General features: G+C 48.6%; 2 protein-coding genes across 2 annotated transcripts; one reads left to right on the forward strand and one right to left on the reverse strand.

The window, feature by feature from the left end:
• Positions 1-1,464: 1,464 nt before the first annotated feature.
• LOC135244109 (A-kinase anchor protein 8-like) lies at positions 1,465-14,176 on the reverse strand. Its single transcript, XM_064316308.1, has 15 exons — positions 14,155-14,176; positions 12,887-13,121; positions 12,336-12,505; positions 9,557-9,791; positions 9,131-9,295; positions 8,496-8,799; positions 6,763-6,856; positions 6,290-6,318; positions 5,957-6,002; positions 5,683-5,764; positions 5,259-5,406; positions 4,836-4,923; positions 4,452-4,582; positions 4,178-4,273; positions 1,465-3,638 (listed from the first exon to the last, which is right to left on the reverse strand). Exons 1-15 carry the CDS (start codon positions 14,174-14,176, stop codon positions 3,330-3,332), a joined length of 2,154 nt encoding a protein of 717 aa, XP_064172378.1. The 3' UTR covers positions 1,465-3,329.
• A 553-nt stretch (positions 14,177-14,729) lies between these two features.
• Positions 14,730-16,917, forward strand: LOC135244110 (multiple epidermal growth factor-like domains protein 6). The gene is made up of 3 exons (XM_064316309.1): positions 14,730-14,746; positions 15,684-15,784; positions 15,863-16,917. The coding sequence occupies exons 1-3, from the start codon at positions 14,730-14,732 to the stop codon at positions 16,726-16,728; spliced, it is 984 nt and encodes a 327-aa protein (XP_064172379.1). The 3' UTR covers positions 16,729-16,917.
• The last annotated feature ends 209 nt before the right edge of the window (positions 16,918-17,126 follow it).

The raw sequence follows: 17,126 nt of genomic DNA on the forward strand, positions 1-17,126 counted from the left end.
AACCGTTGGCTTAGTTGATATGTACCATCAATGGAAAACAGAAACAGAGAAAGTAAATAGGCGTACATCCAGAATGCCAGTGTCGTAATTGGAGGTCGTGGTTTAAATCTGCAGGGAGGCATGAGGCTCCTGTGAGGGGAAAGTGCGGGAGGCCGTGACAAACTGCGGGCCTGCAGACTTCAGAGAAAAGATCTTGTGACAAGCGGCGGGCCTGCAGTCTTCAGAGAACAGATCTCGTGACAAGCGGCGGGCCTGCAGTCTTCAGAGAAAAGATCTCGTGACAAGCGGCGGACATGTATGAAGTATGTCACTGTAGGAGGAGGTCAAAATGACCGGTTACTTACAATTATCAAAATAAAAAAAAATAAAAAAAAACTCACTTGATCAAAATTAAGTTTCTTTTACTTGGTATTCTGCCAGCTGTGTTTATGGCTATGGTTGGCTGAGGTTTTGCTAATTATGGGATTGCAGGAAGTGAAAAAAGTTGTTTTTTTTTTTCAAACCTCAAACCTTAATGTGGTCGCCAGGCCACCTGTCAGCCAGACACAGCTCCTAACCAAAGAGCCTCACTGCATAGCAGCCCAAGATCCTCACTGTGTACCAGCCCAAGATCCTCAATGCATACCAGCCCAAGATCCTCACTGTGTACCAGCCCAAGATCCTCACTGCATACGAAAGATCTTTTACAAAGGAGAGGGAATGGATTGGGTTAACAGAGAGGAGAGGTTAAACTTAGGCCCCCTTAGAGGGATCGCTTAGGCTGTCCGTCTGCCAGATCTATGTCAACAAATAGTGCCCCAAGGTGGCGGCATGGGGACAGACGGCCTTGTGATTGGTTGAAATATGATTGACCTCTTGAAAGGGGGCAGGTAACAGCACATGCCATATAAGGAGAGGAGGAAAAGACAGAGCAGGTGGGAGCCCCTGAGGACACAGTTGGGGGGGGGGGGGCGGGAGGTAGACTGCATCTGCCATTTTCCCAGCCCGCTGTCCATACATCAGCTTCCATTCAAACGCTCCCCTTATCTCTGTCCCCTTTGGGCTGCTATCCTGCTTCCCACACTGCTTTCAACAGCGCTTCTGCAGTGGCAGATTCAGGCCAAGCTTTGTGAAACAATGACACCTTGTGACGAAAGCCAGCATTTACCACTTACATCATTTTTCACAGTAGCCATTTACAATCAGGTTTCAAAAAGCTCCAAGGCTTTTGCTGAAGTCTAAGCACACCCAGGACAACACACACTGGGGCAAGTAGCATCCTCACTTAACTCTTTGAAGTTATTCTAAATGTTTTTTCAAAATTCTAAATCGGTGTTCTAGAACTCCAGTGCTGTCAGTCACCAGTAGTGACCGTGACATCAGCAGCATTGGACTGTTCAGTGAAGAGCCTTCTAATCACACATCTGTGACCTCACACCTCAAAGGGTGAGTCTCTTTAATCACAAATAGACCATGCAAACATCATTTCAAATCAACCCTGTTTATTGAACTTTTCCTGGTCGACAGTTCATTTCAAACAGCCTGAAACCGAGCCCTCAAGGTGCAAAAAAATAAAAATGCGAAGCGTCTCTGGAAGGCGATTATTTTCTCACAGAGGGCATTAGAATAAGAGGGGCTGGCTCAAACTGATGTGCATGGCAAGGGCGGGGCTTTGGCCTTCAGCGAATGTGTCTGCCAATGAAATGACCCAAAGACCAAAAAAACCCTGTTTAAGGACAGTAACCAGGGGAACGCTGCAAAGACTGCCGGCTATTTTTTCCATTTTCACATCTGAAAGTAGAGAAATTTAATTTATTTTTTTTAAATAGGGGGAAGACTCACTCCTTGTATTTACTTAACCAGCGAGTGTGCGCATATATACACATATTTACACACTAGTTCATGTATATATGTTTTTGTATATGTACACAGTAGAGGAATCAACAGTATACAGTAGCAATGTTCACATTCCAGGAACTGACCCAACTGAAAGAGGGAAGAAGTCAAAGGGCTCAGAAAGAGAGAGAAAAGCAAACAGAAAGAAAGAAAGAGTACAAGTCCAGGACATGTCCAGTTTCGTCCACCTCCGTATTTGGGACAGAAGTTTTCACTTCAACTGTCCGGGTGCAATTAGAGGAAGGAGTGCATCTGAAAACATACCAAAGGAAAATGGAAACAGTGGCTCTGCTGCTCTGTCTTTAATCGAATCAGCCCAAGTGACTAATTTGGCAACGTATAGCTTTTAGCTTTCATACTGTTCACTTAGAGCACAACACCATGGATTTGCCAGCGTGTGAAATGAACAGAAACCAGTGCACAAGTGAGATGAAAACCTACAATACACGAATAGGGCCCTAAATCTCTCGACTGACCTGTTCTCAGCCACGTTCTTACTGCATGTGCATAATGTGGGGAATCAGCTGAAAGTGAGACAAAATAATATTCTCAGTGAAGACGTGTAGCTCAGCAGTTATGGATAAACAACTGAACAAAAAGAGAAAATTAGGACTATTTAGTCTCCTGGTTCCTGTTCTGAGCAACTCCATAAAATAGTTAAATTATAAGAATGGTCTTTTTTATGCAAACTGGACAAATTTTACCTTATTTACATCTCATATTTACAAACCTTGCCACTTGGGACACTCAAACGCAGTTTTGGTACAAGTAGAACTGGAAAGACTACGATTATCGTCATAATAATGCATTACTCTCTGCATAGAAAACCCAGAAACTGAACCAAACGCTCCTCTTCCAGAAAACTGCAAACAGCAATATTTAAAAAAAAAATAAAAAAAAAACACAAAGCTGCAGTGTTGTATCTGGACGTCAGGCGGTTAGCACACAAACTGGATGAAATCCTAAATTCATTCAAAAGTACTTCTGACAGTTGCTGGCAAACTTAATTCTGCTTTATTAAATAACCCTGTAGGCATCCAGGTGAAATACATCCACCTTTTCCAGGTGAAATACTTCTGGAGAACGCTGCAGAGAACCTTCCGGCCATAAATCACCCGTCCAACAGCGACAGACGTCCGCCCTGAATCGACCGGAGATCTCCCAGTGCCCTGGAGAGCGGACGAAACCCGGCTCCGGACCCCGGACCCCAGAACCTTCATAAAACCCAGAAGCAGCGGCGGCGGTGGTGGCGGCGGACGCGAAGGCCGTCTCCAGGGGAAACAGCGACACCGTACGGACTGTGGAAACGCCGCTCCCTCCTCACACCGCACCTCCAGCTACCGGAACTCCCAGAAGGCCGTTCCAAACAAACGACAGTTCAAAACAGCCGGCAGAGGACAGGACTAAACTAAAAAAAAAAAAAAAACAAACAGGGCAGAATCCCATCTACCCCACTAGGCCATTGGATTCTCCTCATCTTCATCCTCCTCCTCTTCTATATCATTTTCTGAGTACCCCTCTTCTTCTCCCCCCACCTCCCCTTCTCCCCCCACCTGCCCCTCTCCCTCCCCTTCTCCCCCCACCTGCCCCTCCCCCTCCCCGTTGCCCTCCACCCCCCCTCCCTGTAGGATGTCCTCTGTACTCGTCTCCGCTACATCGCTCGCCCCTCCCGCTCCCTCCGTCTCTCGCTCTTTTTCACTCGTTCCTTCGCCCGCTGGTGCCGCGCCCTCCTCCTCCACCTCTTCCGTGAAGGGGTCTTCTCCCTGGGGGGGTTACAGGACGCTGCATGTGAATAATGTTACCTGGACCGCACGTTTTTGGGGGGATTTTTCTGGACATAAGGACTGCATAAATCCTCCATGAGCCAAGGCTGCCATATGCAACACTGAGATGAACCACTGACATGACATTGAGGGAAAAGTTACACACAAAAAAGTGACCTGGGTCATGTGTATGTTTGAATGTGATTGGAGGATAGGAACCTGGATGGTGTGTGTGTGTGTGTGTGTGTGTGTGTGTGTGCATGCGTGCGCGTGCCTGTGTGTGTGCATGCGTGCGCATGTGTGGGTGTGTGTGTGTGCATGCATGCGCATGTGTGGGTGTGTGTGTGTGCATGCGTGCATGTGGGTGTGTGTGTGTGTGCATGCATGCGCATGTGTGGGTGTGTGTGTGTGCATGCGTGCGCATGTGTGGGTGTGTGTGTGTGCATGCATGCGCATGTGTGGGTGTGTGTGTGTGCATGCATGCGCATGTGTGGGTGTGTGTGTGTGCATGCGTGCGCATGTGTGTGTGCAACTCATACCCTTAAATGTTTCTCCATCATGTCGCTGATGTTCTTGTTGCTCAGGATGCTCTTGGCTATTTGCACACTGGACATCTTGAACTGGTCAGTGATGGCCTATAACAGAAAAACAGACAGAGTACATAAAGAGATGCACATGCGCTCTCCTGTACGTGCGCTCTCCTGTGCATGCGCTCTCCGGTGCGTGCGCGCTCCTGTGCATGCGCTCTCCGGTGCGTGTGCGCTCCTGTGCAGGTTCTGCAGCAAGCCCCTGCGTGCCGGTCGCCGTGGTTACCTTGCGGTTCCTCTGGTGCTCCTTGGAGGCGAGGTGCTGCTGCAGCAGGTGGTGCTGGCCCGGGATCACCATGTCACACGCCATGCAGTGCGCCGCCTCAATGCGCCGGCAGAACTCATCCTGCGCCAAGTCTGCGGGACAGGGGACAGGGGGACAGGGGGACAGAGGGACAGAGATAGAGGGGGACAGGGGACGGAGGGACAGGGGGACAGCCATGAGAATGGTACAGGGTGGCATGGCTGCTTAGCTTCAGCAGTTAGCCATGAGAAGGGTACAGGCATATTCAGTGCGTGGCTTATATGTAGATGGACAGAAGGACTAAAAAGTGAAGCAAAAGAAAAATATGTACATGCCTGTGATTGTGTGTGTGTGTGTGTGATTTACCTCTGAAAGGGTCTGGTCTCTGTCCATCCTTATCAAACACATCCTGTCTCTTCTTCAGAATCTTCTTGTTCCGATACACTGTATACTCCTTCACAGGAGAAAGAGGGAGAGGAGGAGGAAGAGGGAAAGTGGACAAGAAGAACGACAGACAAAAAGAAGGTCAGACAACGTCAGTCAGTCGGGATTGGTCTCCTGATTTCAGGTCGCTATAGTTGAAGACACGATATCCCAATGACATCACTAACCCTGCTCCATTAAAACAGAAAAACACATTAAACGCTTCAAAATGTATGGTGGATATACCCTAAAGTACCCTTTACTCACATGATTATAAAAAAAAACCTCCACTTTGCTGTTACCACTTCCTGTTTCCAGCGATAAGCTCACAAACAGGAAGCGCACGGCGCTGGCCCCTCCCCCTACCTGCAGGAACTTGGTGGTCCCCTCGGGCATCCTGCTCTCCAGGAAGCTGATGATCTCCTTGTGCAGCCGGCTCTCCAGGTGGCCGCTGATCTCCGACTCATCCGCCGTCCTGAACTTGCAGAGCGAGCAGGCGAACAGCATCTTGGACCTGAGAGGGGAGGGGTGGGGAAGGAGGGGGAAGAGAAAGAGGGCGAGGGTGGTAGGAGAAGAGGGGGGGGGAAGGAATTAATGTTGTTTCTTCTGTCGTCAAAACTACTGGTTGTTTGTGGGGGCTTCTCATTGTTACAGTAAATCCTTCCTCCCCCGTCCCCGCCCCCCCTGAAAGGTCGAGCATTCCTATTGGTGCGACGGTGTCGAGGGAACGGCGAATCGCTGCGTCCGCGCGCGGTGGGGCCTCTCGATCTGGGGCGGCCGTCGTCTCTACCTCTCTTTCTGCTGTTTCTCTTTACTCCGGCGCCCTCTGCTCTTCTTCTTCGGCTCTTCCTCCACCTCTTCCTCACCCCCAACTGCCGTGGAGGATGAAAAGGAGAAAACTGGGTGAACTGGGAATAAAGCGCTAAACCAGAGGAGAAAAGCAACAGTTGGGGTGAAACAGTCAGGAGAGGCATTTTGACCCGGTGACCCAAGACACAGGATCCAGCCTGGGTCACTATGAAAGGATGGCGGGTTGGGGAAATTATTTCCCTAAAATTGCTTACCCCTCTGTTTCTTTTCCACCTCTTCCCCTGTCCCCTCCTCTGGCACCTGCAGAAAGAAATTTGCTCAACTCAAAATCTGATTTGCTTGCACTTTATCCAACCAGACTATAGCTCCGCCCAGCTGCACCTGGCCACAGGTGCAACCAGCGAAACATTACAGAAATGCCGCTGCTGGATCAATATTTTCTATACTGAATATCCAATATTATCATTACCAGCCCATTCCTTTTGACGACCACTGTGCTGTCTACGTGTATTTATTGAAACAAACCGACAAAAAAAAAAAGACTTTACCTGAGATTTAACTTATTATTTATCATGGTTAACACTCACCCCATCACCATTGTCGTCATCGTCTTCCTCTGAAAGTGAAATGGAAACTGAATCGGCCATTTTATGTGATAAGGCAGTAAAGCACTGCTTCCTCACGCTGAGCTCCTGTCAGCTCCTGAATGACCTGCAAGCCTCAGGCGCCGTTAGGCATTATAACAGCAATGAGCCTTCAGCACGAGGGCAGCTCTATCTGTGAAAGAGTCAGCACAGAGCCAGCATTCCTCTCACTCTGCCTGAGACTGTGTTTGTGTGTGTGTGTGTGTGAGCTGCGTGTGTATGCGCATGAGTGCCTGTGTGTGTGTGTGTGTGTGTGTGTGTGTGTGTGTGTGTGTGTGTGGTGTGGCTGCTGTGTGTGCGTGGTGTGTGTGTGTGTGGTGTGTGGTGTGGTGTGTGTGTGTGTGTGTGTGAGCGTGTGTGTGTGTGTGTGTGTGAGTGTGTGTGTGTGTGTGGGTGTGTGTGTGTGTGTATCTTACTGTGCTCTGACTCCTCCCCCTCAGACTCCGCTCGGCGTTGTTTCTTCTTCTCGTCGCTGTTCTTGCCGCCGCCGCCGCCGCCGCCTCTCCCCTTCTGCCCAGACAGCGAGAGAGCCAACGCTTAGCTGCACACGGGTACACACACACTTATACGCGCACACACACTCATACATACACACACACACACACGCACATACACACACGCTCGCACGCACGCCGTCTCACAGACACACACACCACACACACATACACACACACTTATACGCACACACACACACTCATACATACACACACACACACACACACACTTATACACACACACACGCACGCACGCACACACACACACACAGGCACGTACTCACAGACACACACACACTTATACGCACACACACACTCATAGATACACACACACACACACGCACATACACACACACATGCTCGCACGCACGTACGTACTCACAGACACACACACACACATGCATGCACGCACACACACACACACATACAAACACACACACACAGTCACCTCATCACACCCTCATCTTTCAAGTGCAGTTCCTGTCTGTCTGTTTGTTTGTATTCCGGCTGCTACACAGCAGGGCAAACAGCTTCTGCTAATCAAATAACTTCTGACAGCCTAATTAGGAGGAACTCCAGTCCTGTCTAATGTAAAAAGCAAATCTGAATCATCTGTCACCATGCTTGCCACCGCCTGTCAACATCGATATCATTATTAATTGAATACAAATACTCACACGTATTCCTCTTGCATTTATCAATTAAGTTTGTAAACTTTATATTTATCTTGAAGGGTAGTGTACACATTTATATGACTTCATTGCCTCAAGCTCCCATAGTTCAGTTCAGTGTACCTTAACAGACCTGCGTTCAGCAGTTGTTCCAAGGACCTTCGGTATGCACTTATTGCACATCGCTTCAGATAAAAGCGTCTGCTTAATAAATGTAATTTCTTGCCCAGTCTAGTTCGTGATGTCCCTGCCAGACAAATGCTAGATCTGCATTGCAAAGCTCAACTACAAGACCAGTTCTGCCAAGAACAAAAGAATACAGGGTTCTGCAGTGCTCCCATTCCAGGGGCATTTGCCTACTAAAATTAGGATGCATTCGTGGGCTCCTAAATTTTCCAACTTTGAAGCACATGGTCTTCTTGGAAAAAATGTCAGCACAGAATTAATAAAAATCCTAATTTATAGCTTAATGAAAACAAATAATATAATATGTGGTATACAATACAGGCCAAAAGTATTAGGCCACATTACTTAAACATAGCCTCAGACTACTTTCCACAAAATAGCCTCCTTTGGCTTTAATTACAATTAAACAAATTATTGGAAGTCTCTCCAATCATTCTCCAAAGCAGGAGGTGGAGGGGTGGGAGGGAGGTGGAGATGGAGCTCAACTGAAATCTTATCTACCTAAAGTTTGTTTAAAGCGCCTAATACCATGAGCCTGTAGTGTTAGTAAAATAGGCACTAACGTTGAAAAAAATATGGCGAAGGAGGAAGAGTTAGGCTTAGATGGGTGGAGCCAAGTAAACATTTTGTAGCAAGTTCATTTCCAGGAAAGAAATTGCGAAGAAGCTTAAGGTTTCCAGGGGCAACGCTCAGTACACACTCTGAAGGGTCCAGCTGGCGGGCAGTAATGTTACCAGGCGAAGACCCTTCAAGACATCGGCATGCCCTTCCCAATCCTTCCCATCATGCCCCACTCACCTTGCCTTCTCTCTCCGAGCGCGTCCGCTTCCTCCCGGGTCTCTGCCAGGGCCCGGGGCCCCCGGAGGGCCCGTAGGGGGTGTAGGGGGCGAAGGGCGGGTAGCGCCCTCCCATCATGCCGTGGGGCGGCAGGGGGTGGTGGGGCGCGGGGCCGGGCATGCCGGGTGGTAGTCGGGCGGGGGAGGTGGCGGCCGGGGGGAAGAGGGGGCAGCCGGCCGGGCCCCCGGGGCCCCATGCCAGGTTGGGGCCCCATGCCAGGGTGGGGCCCCATGTAGTTGAGTTCGTTCCAGCGGGCGGACAGACGCTCGGAGGAGGAGGGGGGGTGCGGCGGGGGCACTCCGTATCGCGTGTAGGGGTCGGGGGCCGGGGGGTAGTGGGGGTGGTAGTGGGAGGCCAGGGGACCCTCTCTGTAGTGGTAGTAACCCCCTCCACCCCCCGCTCCCCCACCCCCTCCTCCTCCTACTCCTCCCACACCCCCTCCCCCGCCCCCTCCTCCTCCTCCTCCTCCTCCTCCTACCCCACCCCCTCCTCCTCCCCCTCCACTCCGTCGCTGGCCTTGTTGGGAGAACCCTCCTCTCCCGCCCCCTCGGTTGCCCCCGCCCCTGGTTTTGTTACCCCCTGGGCCCCCACCTTGCCCTCGCCGGCCGCCCCCACCCTTGCCCGGCCGGCTGGGGGTGTGGTTTTCGGGGGTCTGTGGCGGTTCCCCTGTGCGCTCCCCGGTCCCGGTCGTCTCCTCACTGTAGCGGTAAGGCTCAGTATCGGCCGCCATGTAGGACTGGAAGGCCTCAAAACTGAAGGAGCTGGGGGGGGGGAAGGGGGGGCGAGGGGGCAGGTCAGAAATACCCTGCTCTAAAAATGCTCTGGACACAATGCTGTTGTGTCAAAATGACGACACGCAGTAGCGTGATCTCTTAATGCACATCATCAGATTCCGACTGCCAGGGAAACATAAGCAGGTGTGTGTACGTGTGTCTGTATAAGTGTGAGTGTGCGCCGTGTGTGTGTGTGTGTGTAAGTGTGCATGCGTGTGCGTGAGTGTGTGTGTCTAAGCGCGTTCTCACCTTTCCTGGCTCTCTTTCCCCCCGTTGTCCCGGGACAGCAGGTCCAGGCGCTGGTTGATTTTGGCGATGATGGAGTCCGGGCTCTCGGAATGCTTCCCGCCGTTGCCGGGAGCCCCACCGACCGCACCCCCCCCAACACCGGGCTTTGTGGCCCCCCAGGACCCGCTGAAGGTGTAGGGCCCCACGGATGCGGGGGTACTGCTGCCGGTGCTGTAGCAGTCATAGCCCTCATAACCTGCACACACGGGGTTAAAAAAGAACAGAGAGTCTGTGGCTGGCCAAAGCTGGTCTCTAGCTGGTTGGCTATCAAGAAGTCTCGAAAGCACAGCTTAGGCTGGTTTAAGATGGAAATTTCAGCAGGGCAGACCTGAAAACAATTGCAAGCCATATTACCAGGGAGATAAATAACTCAATAAAATGAAAAATTATTTTTAAACAGCACACATTCTGCAGGTGTGTCCTGTCCCCTCTTTTCCAGGGAGTCCTTGGATGTAAACTCTGATTTAGGCACACAGGGGATAGCTGGTAATTGTGCTGATACCAAAGACTGATACACGTTAATGGCTCATTATCAATTATTGCAAATTCGGAAACTTTTATAGACGGTTCAGCGTTGTACAGCAAATTAACATTAAAGCGTCGAAAGAAAACGTCGGAAAGATGTAGTTATGTAGGACAGGATGAATATGAGCTCACAGAAATATGGAGCTAGTCTATATTCAGCGCTGAACGTAAGGCTGACATAAGAACATAACTGGCCCTGTATAAGAGGACGGGATAAATTACTGTGAATTACTATAAAATACACGCGCTTCAAAATGGCAGTTGCGCACAAAGGAGGTAAGCCAAGCCAGTGAACTATCCGTCTACCTCGCCAGTTTACTTGCTTTCTACAACTCCTGAAAAAAATGATGGTCAATCAACAAGCCAGCTGGCTAGTAGACAGCCGAAATAAGCGCAGACAGCCCAGGTCATGATGACAGCACACTAACGTGTCACCATAAGTGCCAAGAATATAAACATTAGCTGGGTGCCTAACTTAGTTAAGATGCCAGAAGACTACAACACACATTCTGTGAACAAATGATCGATGTGATTGTGTGTGAGAACTAGTGGACATGAATGGTTGTTTTCATCATCACAACCACTTAACTAACCAAACGTTGTCACTCAAAACATTTGCTAGAAAGTTTATTCACTGCAGCATCACAGCACACAAAAGCAAAGCCTAACCGTTAGCTACAAACCGAGGATTAGGTTTACGTCCATCAATGTCCAACTTGTGTTGGCTACTTATTAGTACTAGCTGAATAACTTAAAACAGTTTTCGTCGTGACTAACGTCAACCATCAAATGGGTAACTTGGCTTGCTCGCTACGAAAGTCGCAGAACGAGCCCAAAGCGTGCAAATGTTTTGCTGCAGAAACATTTTAAATGGAAAGTGCGTAGCCAGCTAGCCGCTTGCTACCAGGCAAATATTGAGTGTTAACGATCACACTGCCGTGACATTAACATCATAAGCTACACATGATCTGTCCACGGAAATGATGTTTAGCAGGTTCTACGTTGATGACGAACAGCTTTTGGTTACTTTTGAAGGAGATCAACGAACACCGCCAAGTTAAATGCGTCATGTAGTGCCTTACTGACCTCGGTGCTCGTTGCTATCCATTTTCTCGATCTTCCCATTGAAATAAATTAGTACTCCGGAAGAAAAGTACCAAGACCCGGTCACCCCGCCCTGTCCAAACATAATTGGTCAACAAGCTTCTAATAGTGGTTTCAATTGGACCACTGATATGACAATCGTTTTCAAAGCGTGTGGTAGCTCCACTGTGATTGGTTTTTTTCGTTTCTTTTTCTTATGTAGTTTTCTATTGGCTAAAACGGTGACGTTGCAGTGTTTGGGAAGCTACAGTAAAGCACGTTCAGAGATCATCTTGGTCGCACCGGGTACGAGTAAGGAAACCAGTGGCAGAAATAGCTATGCAGTTTCACTCTGTAATTAAATGCTGTGGTCACAATATGCTTGTGATTCAAAATGCCTCAGGTTCGTCGGTACGTTCCGCGGTCACGGGTTTGTGACGGTAACATACTGCACCCACATAACTGTGTTCTGTTGGTGGAACAAGTTCGGTGCAACTAAACTTAGGAGCCGGCGCAACACAGCTGAATAATTTCAAGTTTTCGTGCCCAGGACTCACGTAAGAAGTCCGTGAATCATATTTATAAATGCCGGTATCAAATAATTTTGTTGACGTTTGTTAGTAATTCTTCAGAATTAAAAAAAAAAAAAGTGTGTGTCCTTAATATGAGCAATATTCCCGCGTGGCTCAAAAACAATACAACCCTTATTTTAGTATTAGAATAACTAAAAAATATTGAAGTAAAACATAATTACCTTATATTCCAGTATAGGATAATATAAATATAATCAGTTCAATTCATTTCAGTTATCTATATTCAGTTCCCTAAATATGTGTAGGCCTATAATTGGCCAGAAGGAGGTGCGGTACAAGTACACTTATTCTAGTGCTAAATTACACTATTTATTTATTTTACTTATTATTTTAGAACCTGTGTTGTTGGCTGTGGTGGTTTGTTCACTGCGGTTGTTTTGTTTAGATTTTGTTTCTCTGTGTCTTTTAATTGTACTGATCAGGAGCAGTGCTCCTAATTTCATTGTATTCTAGGCTTTCTAATTCTCGTTGGGAGAACCCTCCTCTCCCGCCCCCTCGGTTGCCCCCGCCCCTGGTTTTGTTACCCCCTGGGCCCCCACCTTGCCCTCGCCGGCCGCCCCCACCCTTGCCCGGCCGGCTGGGGGTGTGGTTTTCGGGGGTCTGTGGCAGTTCCCCTGTGCGCTCCCCGGTCCCGGTCGTCTCCTCGCTGTAGCGGTACGGCTCAGTATCGGCCGCCATGTAGGACTGGAAGGCCTCAAAACTGAAGGAGCTGGGGGGGGGGGCGAGGGGGTAGGTCAGAAATACCCCGCTCTAAAAATGCTCTGGACACAACGCAGTTGTGTCAAAATGACGACACGCAGTAGCGTGATCTCTTAATGCACATCATCAGATTCCGACTGCCAGGGAAACATATGCAGGCGTGTGTACGTGTGTCTGTATAAGTGTGAGTGTGCGTGTGTGTATATATGTGTGTGCATGCGCGCGCCATGTGTGTGTGTGTAAGTGTGCATGCGTGTGCGTGTATGAGTGTGTGTGTGTGTGTATAAGTGTGTGTGTGTGTGTGCGCACGCATGTGTGTGTGTAAGTGTGCATGCGTGTGCATGTATGAGTGTGTGTGTGTGTGTGTCTGTCTGTCTAAGCGCGTTCTCACCTTTCCTGGCTCTCTTTCCCCCCGTTGTCCCGGGACAGCAGGTCCAGGCGCTGGTTGATTTTGGCGATGATGGAGTCCGGGCTCTCGGAATGCTTCCCGCCGTTGCCGGGAGCCCCACCGACCGCACCCCCCCCAACACCGGGCTTTGTGGCCCCCCAGGACCCGCTGAAGGTGTAGGGCCCCACAGATGCGGGGGTACTGCTGCCGGTGCTGTAGCAGTTATAGCCCTCATAACCTGCACACACGGGGTTAAAAAAGAACAGAGTCCTCAAACTGGCTGGGATTCTCAGCTGTGTTTACGATGGTTCAGCCTGTGTTTGACACTTCTAGCTGGTCTGTGGCTGGTCTCTAGCTGGTCGGTGGCTGATCAATGCTGGTCATAACTGGTCTGTGGCTGGCCAAAGCTGGTCAGAACTGGTCTGTAGCTGGTCTCTGGCTGGTCAAAGCTATATTTATTAGCTAGTCTCTAGCTGGACAGAAACTCTAAGTGCGGTCTGACAAGGGTAATGTATTGGGTGAGTATGATCTCCTTAGATTTATACTGAATACTCCTGGCTATGTATCCCAGCATCCTGTTGGCTTTTTTTTTTTACTACTGCTACAGCACATTGACCAGACCCTAATAGGCTTTGATCAACTATTATTCCCAAGTCTTTTTTAACATGTGCACATTGTAATTTTGTACCACCCATAAAGTAATCCTGCCACATGTAGAACTTTACATTCAGTTATATTAAATTTCATTTGCCACGTTTCTGCCCACTTCTGGATTCTGTTCAAATCTTCTTAACTAACCGCTCAAAACATTTGCTAGAAAGTGTATTCACTGCACACAAAAGCAAATGCTAACAGTTAGCTAGAAACAGAGGATTGGGTTTATGTCCATCAATGTCCAACTTGTGTTGGCTACTTATTAGTACTAGCTGGATAACGTAAAAGCTTTGTGTTGACTAACTCAACTATCAAATGGGTAACTTAACTTGCTCGCTACGAAAGTCGCAACATGGGTCAAAGGCGTGCAAATGTTTTGCTGCAGAAATATTTAAAATGGAAAGCGAGTAAACAGCTAGTAGCTTGCTACCAGGAAAATATTGAGTGTTAACGATCACACTGCCGTGACATTAACACCATAAGCTACACATGGTCTGTCCGCGGCGCGGAAATGATGTTTAGTAGGTTCTACGTTGATGACGAACATCTTTTGGATACTTTTGAAGGAGATGAACGAACACCGCCAAGTTAAAGGCGTCATGTACTGCCTTACTGACCTCGGTGCTCGTTGCTATCCATTTTCTCGAACTTCTTCTGTGGGATTTGTTGGCGGATTGTACCCCAGCTTTAAAGGTGCATACCGCCACCTACCGTGCCGGAGTGTGCAGCGTCACATCAGTAAACCCTGTATCTTAAATTTGTCAACCCTGTGTAATTTATAAAACAAAAAACTGCCCTCCTAACGTCCCTTACATTTTCTCGATCTTCACATTGAAATAAATTAGTACTCCGGAAGGAAAGTACCAAGACCCGGTCACCCCGCCCTGTCCCAACTTAATTGGTCAACAAGATTCTAACGGTGGTTTCTATTGGATCACTGGTATGACAATCGTTTTCAAAGCATGCGGTAGCTCCACTGCGATTGGTTTTTTTTTACTAACCAGTTTTTTTCTACTGTAGTTTTTTAGTGGCTTGAAACAGTGACGTTGCAGTGTTTGGGAAGCTACAGTAAAACACGTTCAGAGATCATCTTGGTCGCACCGGGTACGAGTAAGGAAACTAGTAGCAGACATAGCTATGCAGTTTCACTCTGTAATTAAATGCTGTGGTCACAATATGCTGGTGATTCAAAATGCCTCAGGTTCGTCGGTACGTTCCGCGGTCACGGGTTTGTGACGGTAACATATTGCACCCACACAACTGTGTTCGGTTGGTGGAACAAGTTCAGTGCAACTAAACTTAGGAGCCGGCGCAACACAGCTGAATAATTTCCAGTTTTCGCGCCCAGGACTCACGTTTTTATAAATACCGGTATCAAATCATTTGTTGACATTTATTAGTAATTCTTCAGAGGTTTAAAAAAATGTGTGTGTCCTTAATATGATCAATATTCCCGTGTGGCTCAAAAACAATACAACCCTTATTTTACTATTAGAAGTTAGAACAACACAAAAATATTGAAGTCAAACAATATTACTTATGTTCCAGTATAGGAATTTAAAAAATGTATTCAGTTCAATCAATTTCAGTTATCAATATTCAGTTCACTGAGTATTCGCGTAATTGGCCAGAAGGCGGCGCTATTTGCATACTTTTCAGTCGCTTTATGACCGTGTCCTTCCGTTTGGTTAGTTTATTTTGGGGTGCCTTTTCAGTCATCTTGTTGGCTTTTTTTTACATGATATATACTAATACCGGAGTGTGGCATATAAATCAGGCTCCCAAGAGTTATATTTGCACAGAAACCGCTCTACACCAGCCCAGATGACATGTGGTTCAAAATGCAAGTACCTGTGGGAATTCCTGTAAACCTATACATACTCACACATATACTGTATATGTACTGTGAACACATGTACACAAATAAATACATGTGCATAAATATTGCTGTTTTTTATGCCAATTTTCCGTGCCTAATAATGAAATTGGCGCATCCTTGTTCCAAATCAAATTGCTATAGCCTTTCAATCCAATGACCCGGGGACCTCTCCTCAGTCAAAGCAAGATCGATGACAAACTGAACCCCCGATCCCCCTAAAAATGTTCTCCAGTTCCCTCTTTTTTCTCTCAGGTGATGGAGGTGAAGGTGGTCTGATCCGATCGTCCCACACGCTGTGACGCGATGTGGCAGATCCAACATCGCAGTACGTCCAGAGGGCGTTCAGGCCTGTCCCAGAGGGCGTTCAGGTCCAGAGGGCGTTCAGGCTTTTCCCAGAGGGCGTTCAGGCCTGTCCCAGAGGGCGTTCAGGTCCAGAGGGCGTTCAGGTCCAGAGGGCGCTCAGGCCTGTCCCAGAGGGCGTTCAGGTCCAGAGGGCGCTCAGGCCTGTCCCAGAGGGCGTTCAGGTCCAGAGGGCGTTCAGGCCTGTCCCAGAGGGCGTTCAGGTCCAGAGGGCGCTCAGGCCTGTCCCAGAGGGCGTTCAGGTCCAGAGGGCGCTCAGGCCTGTCCCAGAGGGCGTTCAGATCCAGAGGGCGTTCAGGGCTGTCCCAGAGGGCGTTCAGGTCTGTCCCAGAGGGCGTTCAGGCCTGTCCCAGAGGGCGCTCAGGCCTGTCCCAGAGGGTGTTCAGGTCCAGAGGGCGTTCAGGCCTGTCCCAGAGGGCGTTCAGGTCCAGAGGGCGTTCAGGCCTGTCCCAGAGGGCGCTCAGGCCTGTCCCAGAGGGGGTTCAGGTCCAGAGGGCGTTCAGGCCTGTCCCAGAGGGCGTTCAGGCTTGTCTTTCTGCGCAAAATTGCAGTGCGCCACCGTTCATTAACCTCTCTATCAGAGGGAAGGTTGGATTCGTCAGAGCAGTTCTGGGCGGGGGACGGCAACGTGTGGGATGGTCCGTGCTATCTCCGTCTGTCTGATGGCAAGTCTAGACTGCGCCGCAGGTGTAATTGCATTTGGGCCGAGAACTCCCTTTGCTGGAGCCAATCCAGCTCCTTCCTCCACCAAACAGTGCCCTGGAAGACCTCTCTGTGGGCAGCTGGCGCCACCTGTGGGCCGGTCGCAGTTCAGCGCCATTTTAGCGCAGAGCTGGATTTCCTCCGACATGTTCCCAAAAGCAAGGATGAGAGACATGATAACCTTGAGCAAACAACTTGTAGGATTTTTACCCGGAAAATATACAATAATCGCGCTAATGCCCATCTATGACACACTGGCAATCTCTGTCTGTTATGTATTTTCTCAAAATTTGTGCACCTTTTACCTGTATTTGTTATTCTACAATGTGAACTGAATTGCTTCTTGCTGTTGTGAACAAATTGTATGTAAGAACAGTGTGTATGTTGTACTGGATAATACCATTCACTCCGTACTTAAAAATGGAAATGCAGATCTTGACGTCTGTCTGGTCAGGTTTGATTTTCCTCACTTGGCTTCCATGATAATTATAGGATGTGCACCAGTACGTCTTCTGAAAATGAATGAGGCAATTATTTTTAATGAAAGGAACAGATTTACACAAAAGCATTTAATTATTTATCTTGTTTTTCAAAAGCGAGCCTGTGGATTGACAACACGAAATAGGTCTATTATCCTCGAAGGCGTTT

This window comes from Anguilla rostrata, chromosome 17 (genome assembly GCF_018555375.3).
Source record: "Anguilla rostrata isolate EN2019 chromosome 17, ASM1855537v3, whole genome shotgun sequence".
Taxonomy (NCBI): domain Eukaryota; kingdom Metazoa; phylum Chordata; class Actinopteri; order Anguilliformes; family Anguillidae; genus Anguilla; species Anguilla rostrata.

Coding starts and splice junctions, on each gene's coding strand:
- LOC135244109 (XM_064316308.1), bottom strand. CDS start 14,176: ATGGATAGCAACGAGCACCGAG. Junction 6,857..8,495: donor GCTCGGAGAGAGAAGGCAAG/GTGAGTGGGGCA, acceptor CTGTCTGGGCAG/AAGGGGAGAGGCGGCGGCGG. Junction 6,003..6,289: donor ATGACGACAATGGTGATGGG/GTGAGTGTTAAC, acceptor TTCTTTCTGCAG/GTGCCAGAGGAGGGGACAGG.
- LOC135244110 (XM_064316309.1), top strand. Junction 15,785..15,862: donor CTGTCCCAGAGGGCGTTCAG/GTCCAGAGGGCG, acceptor GAGGGCGTTCAG/GTCCAGAGGGCGCTCAGGCC.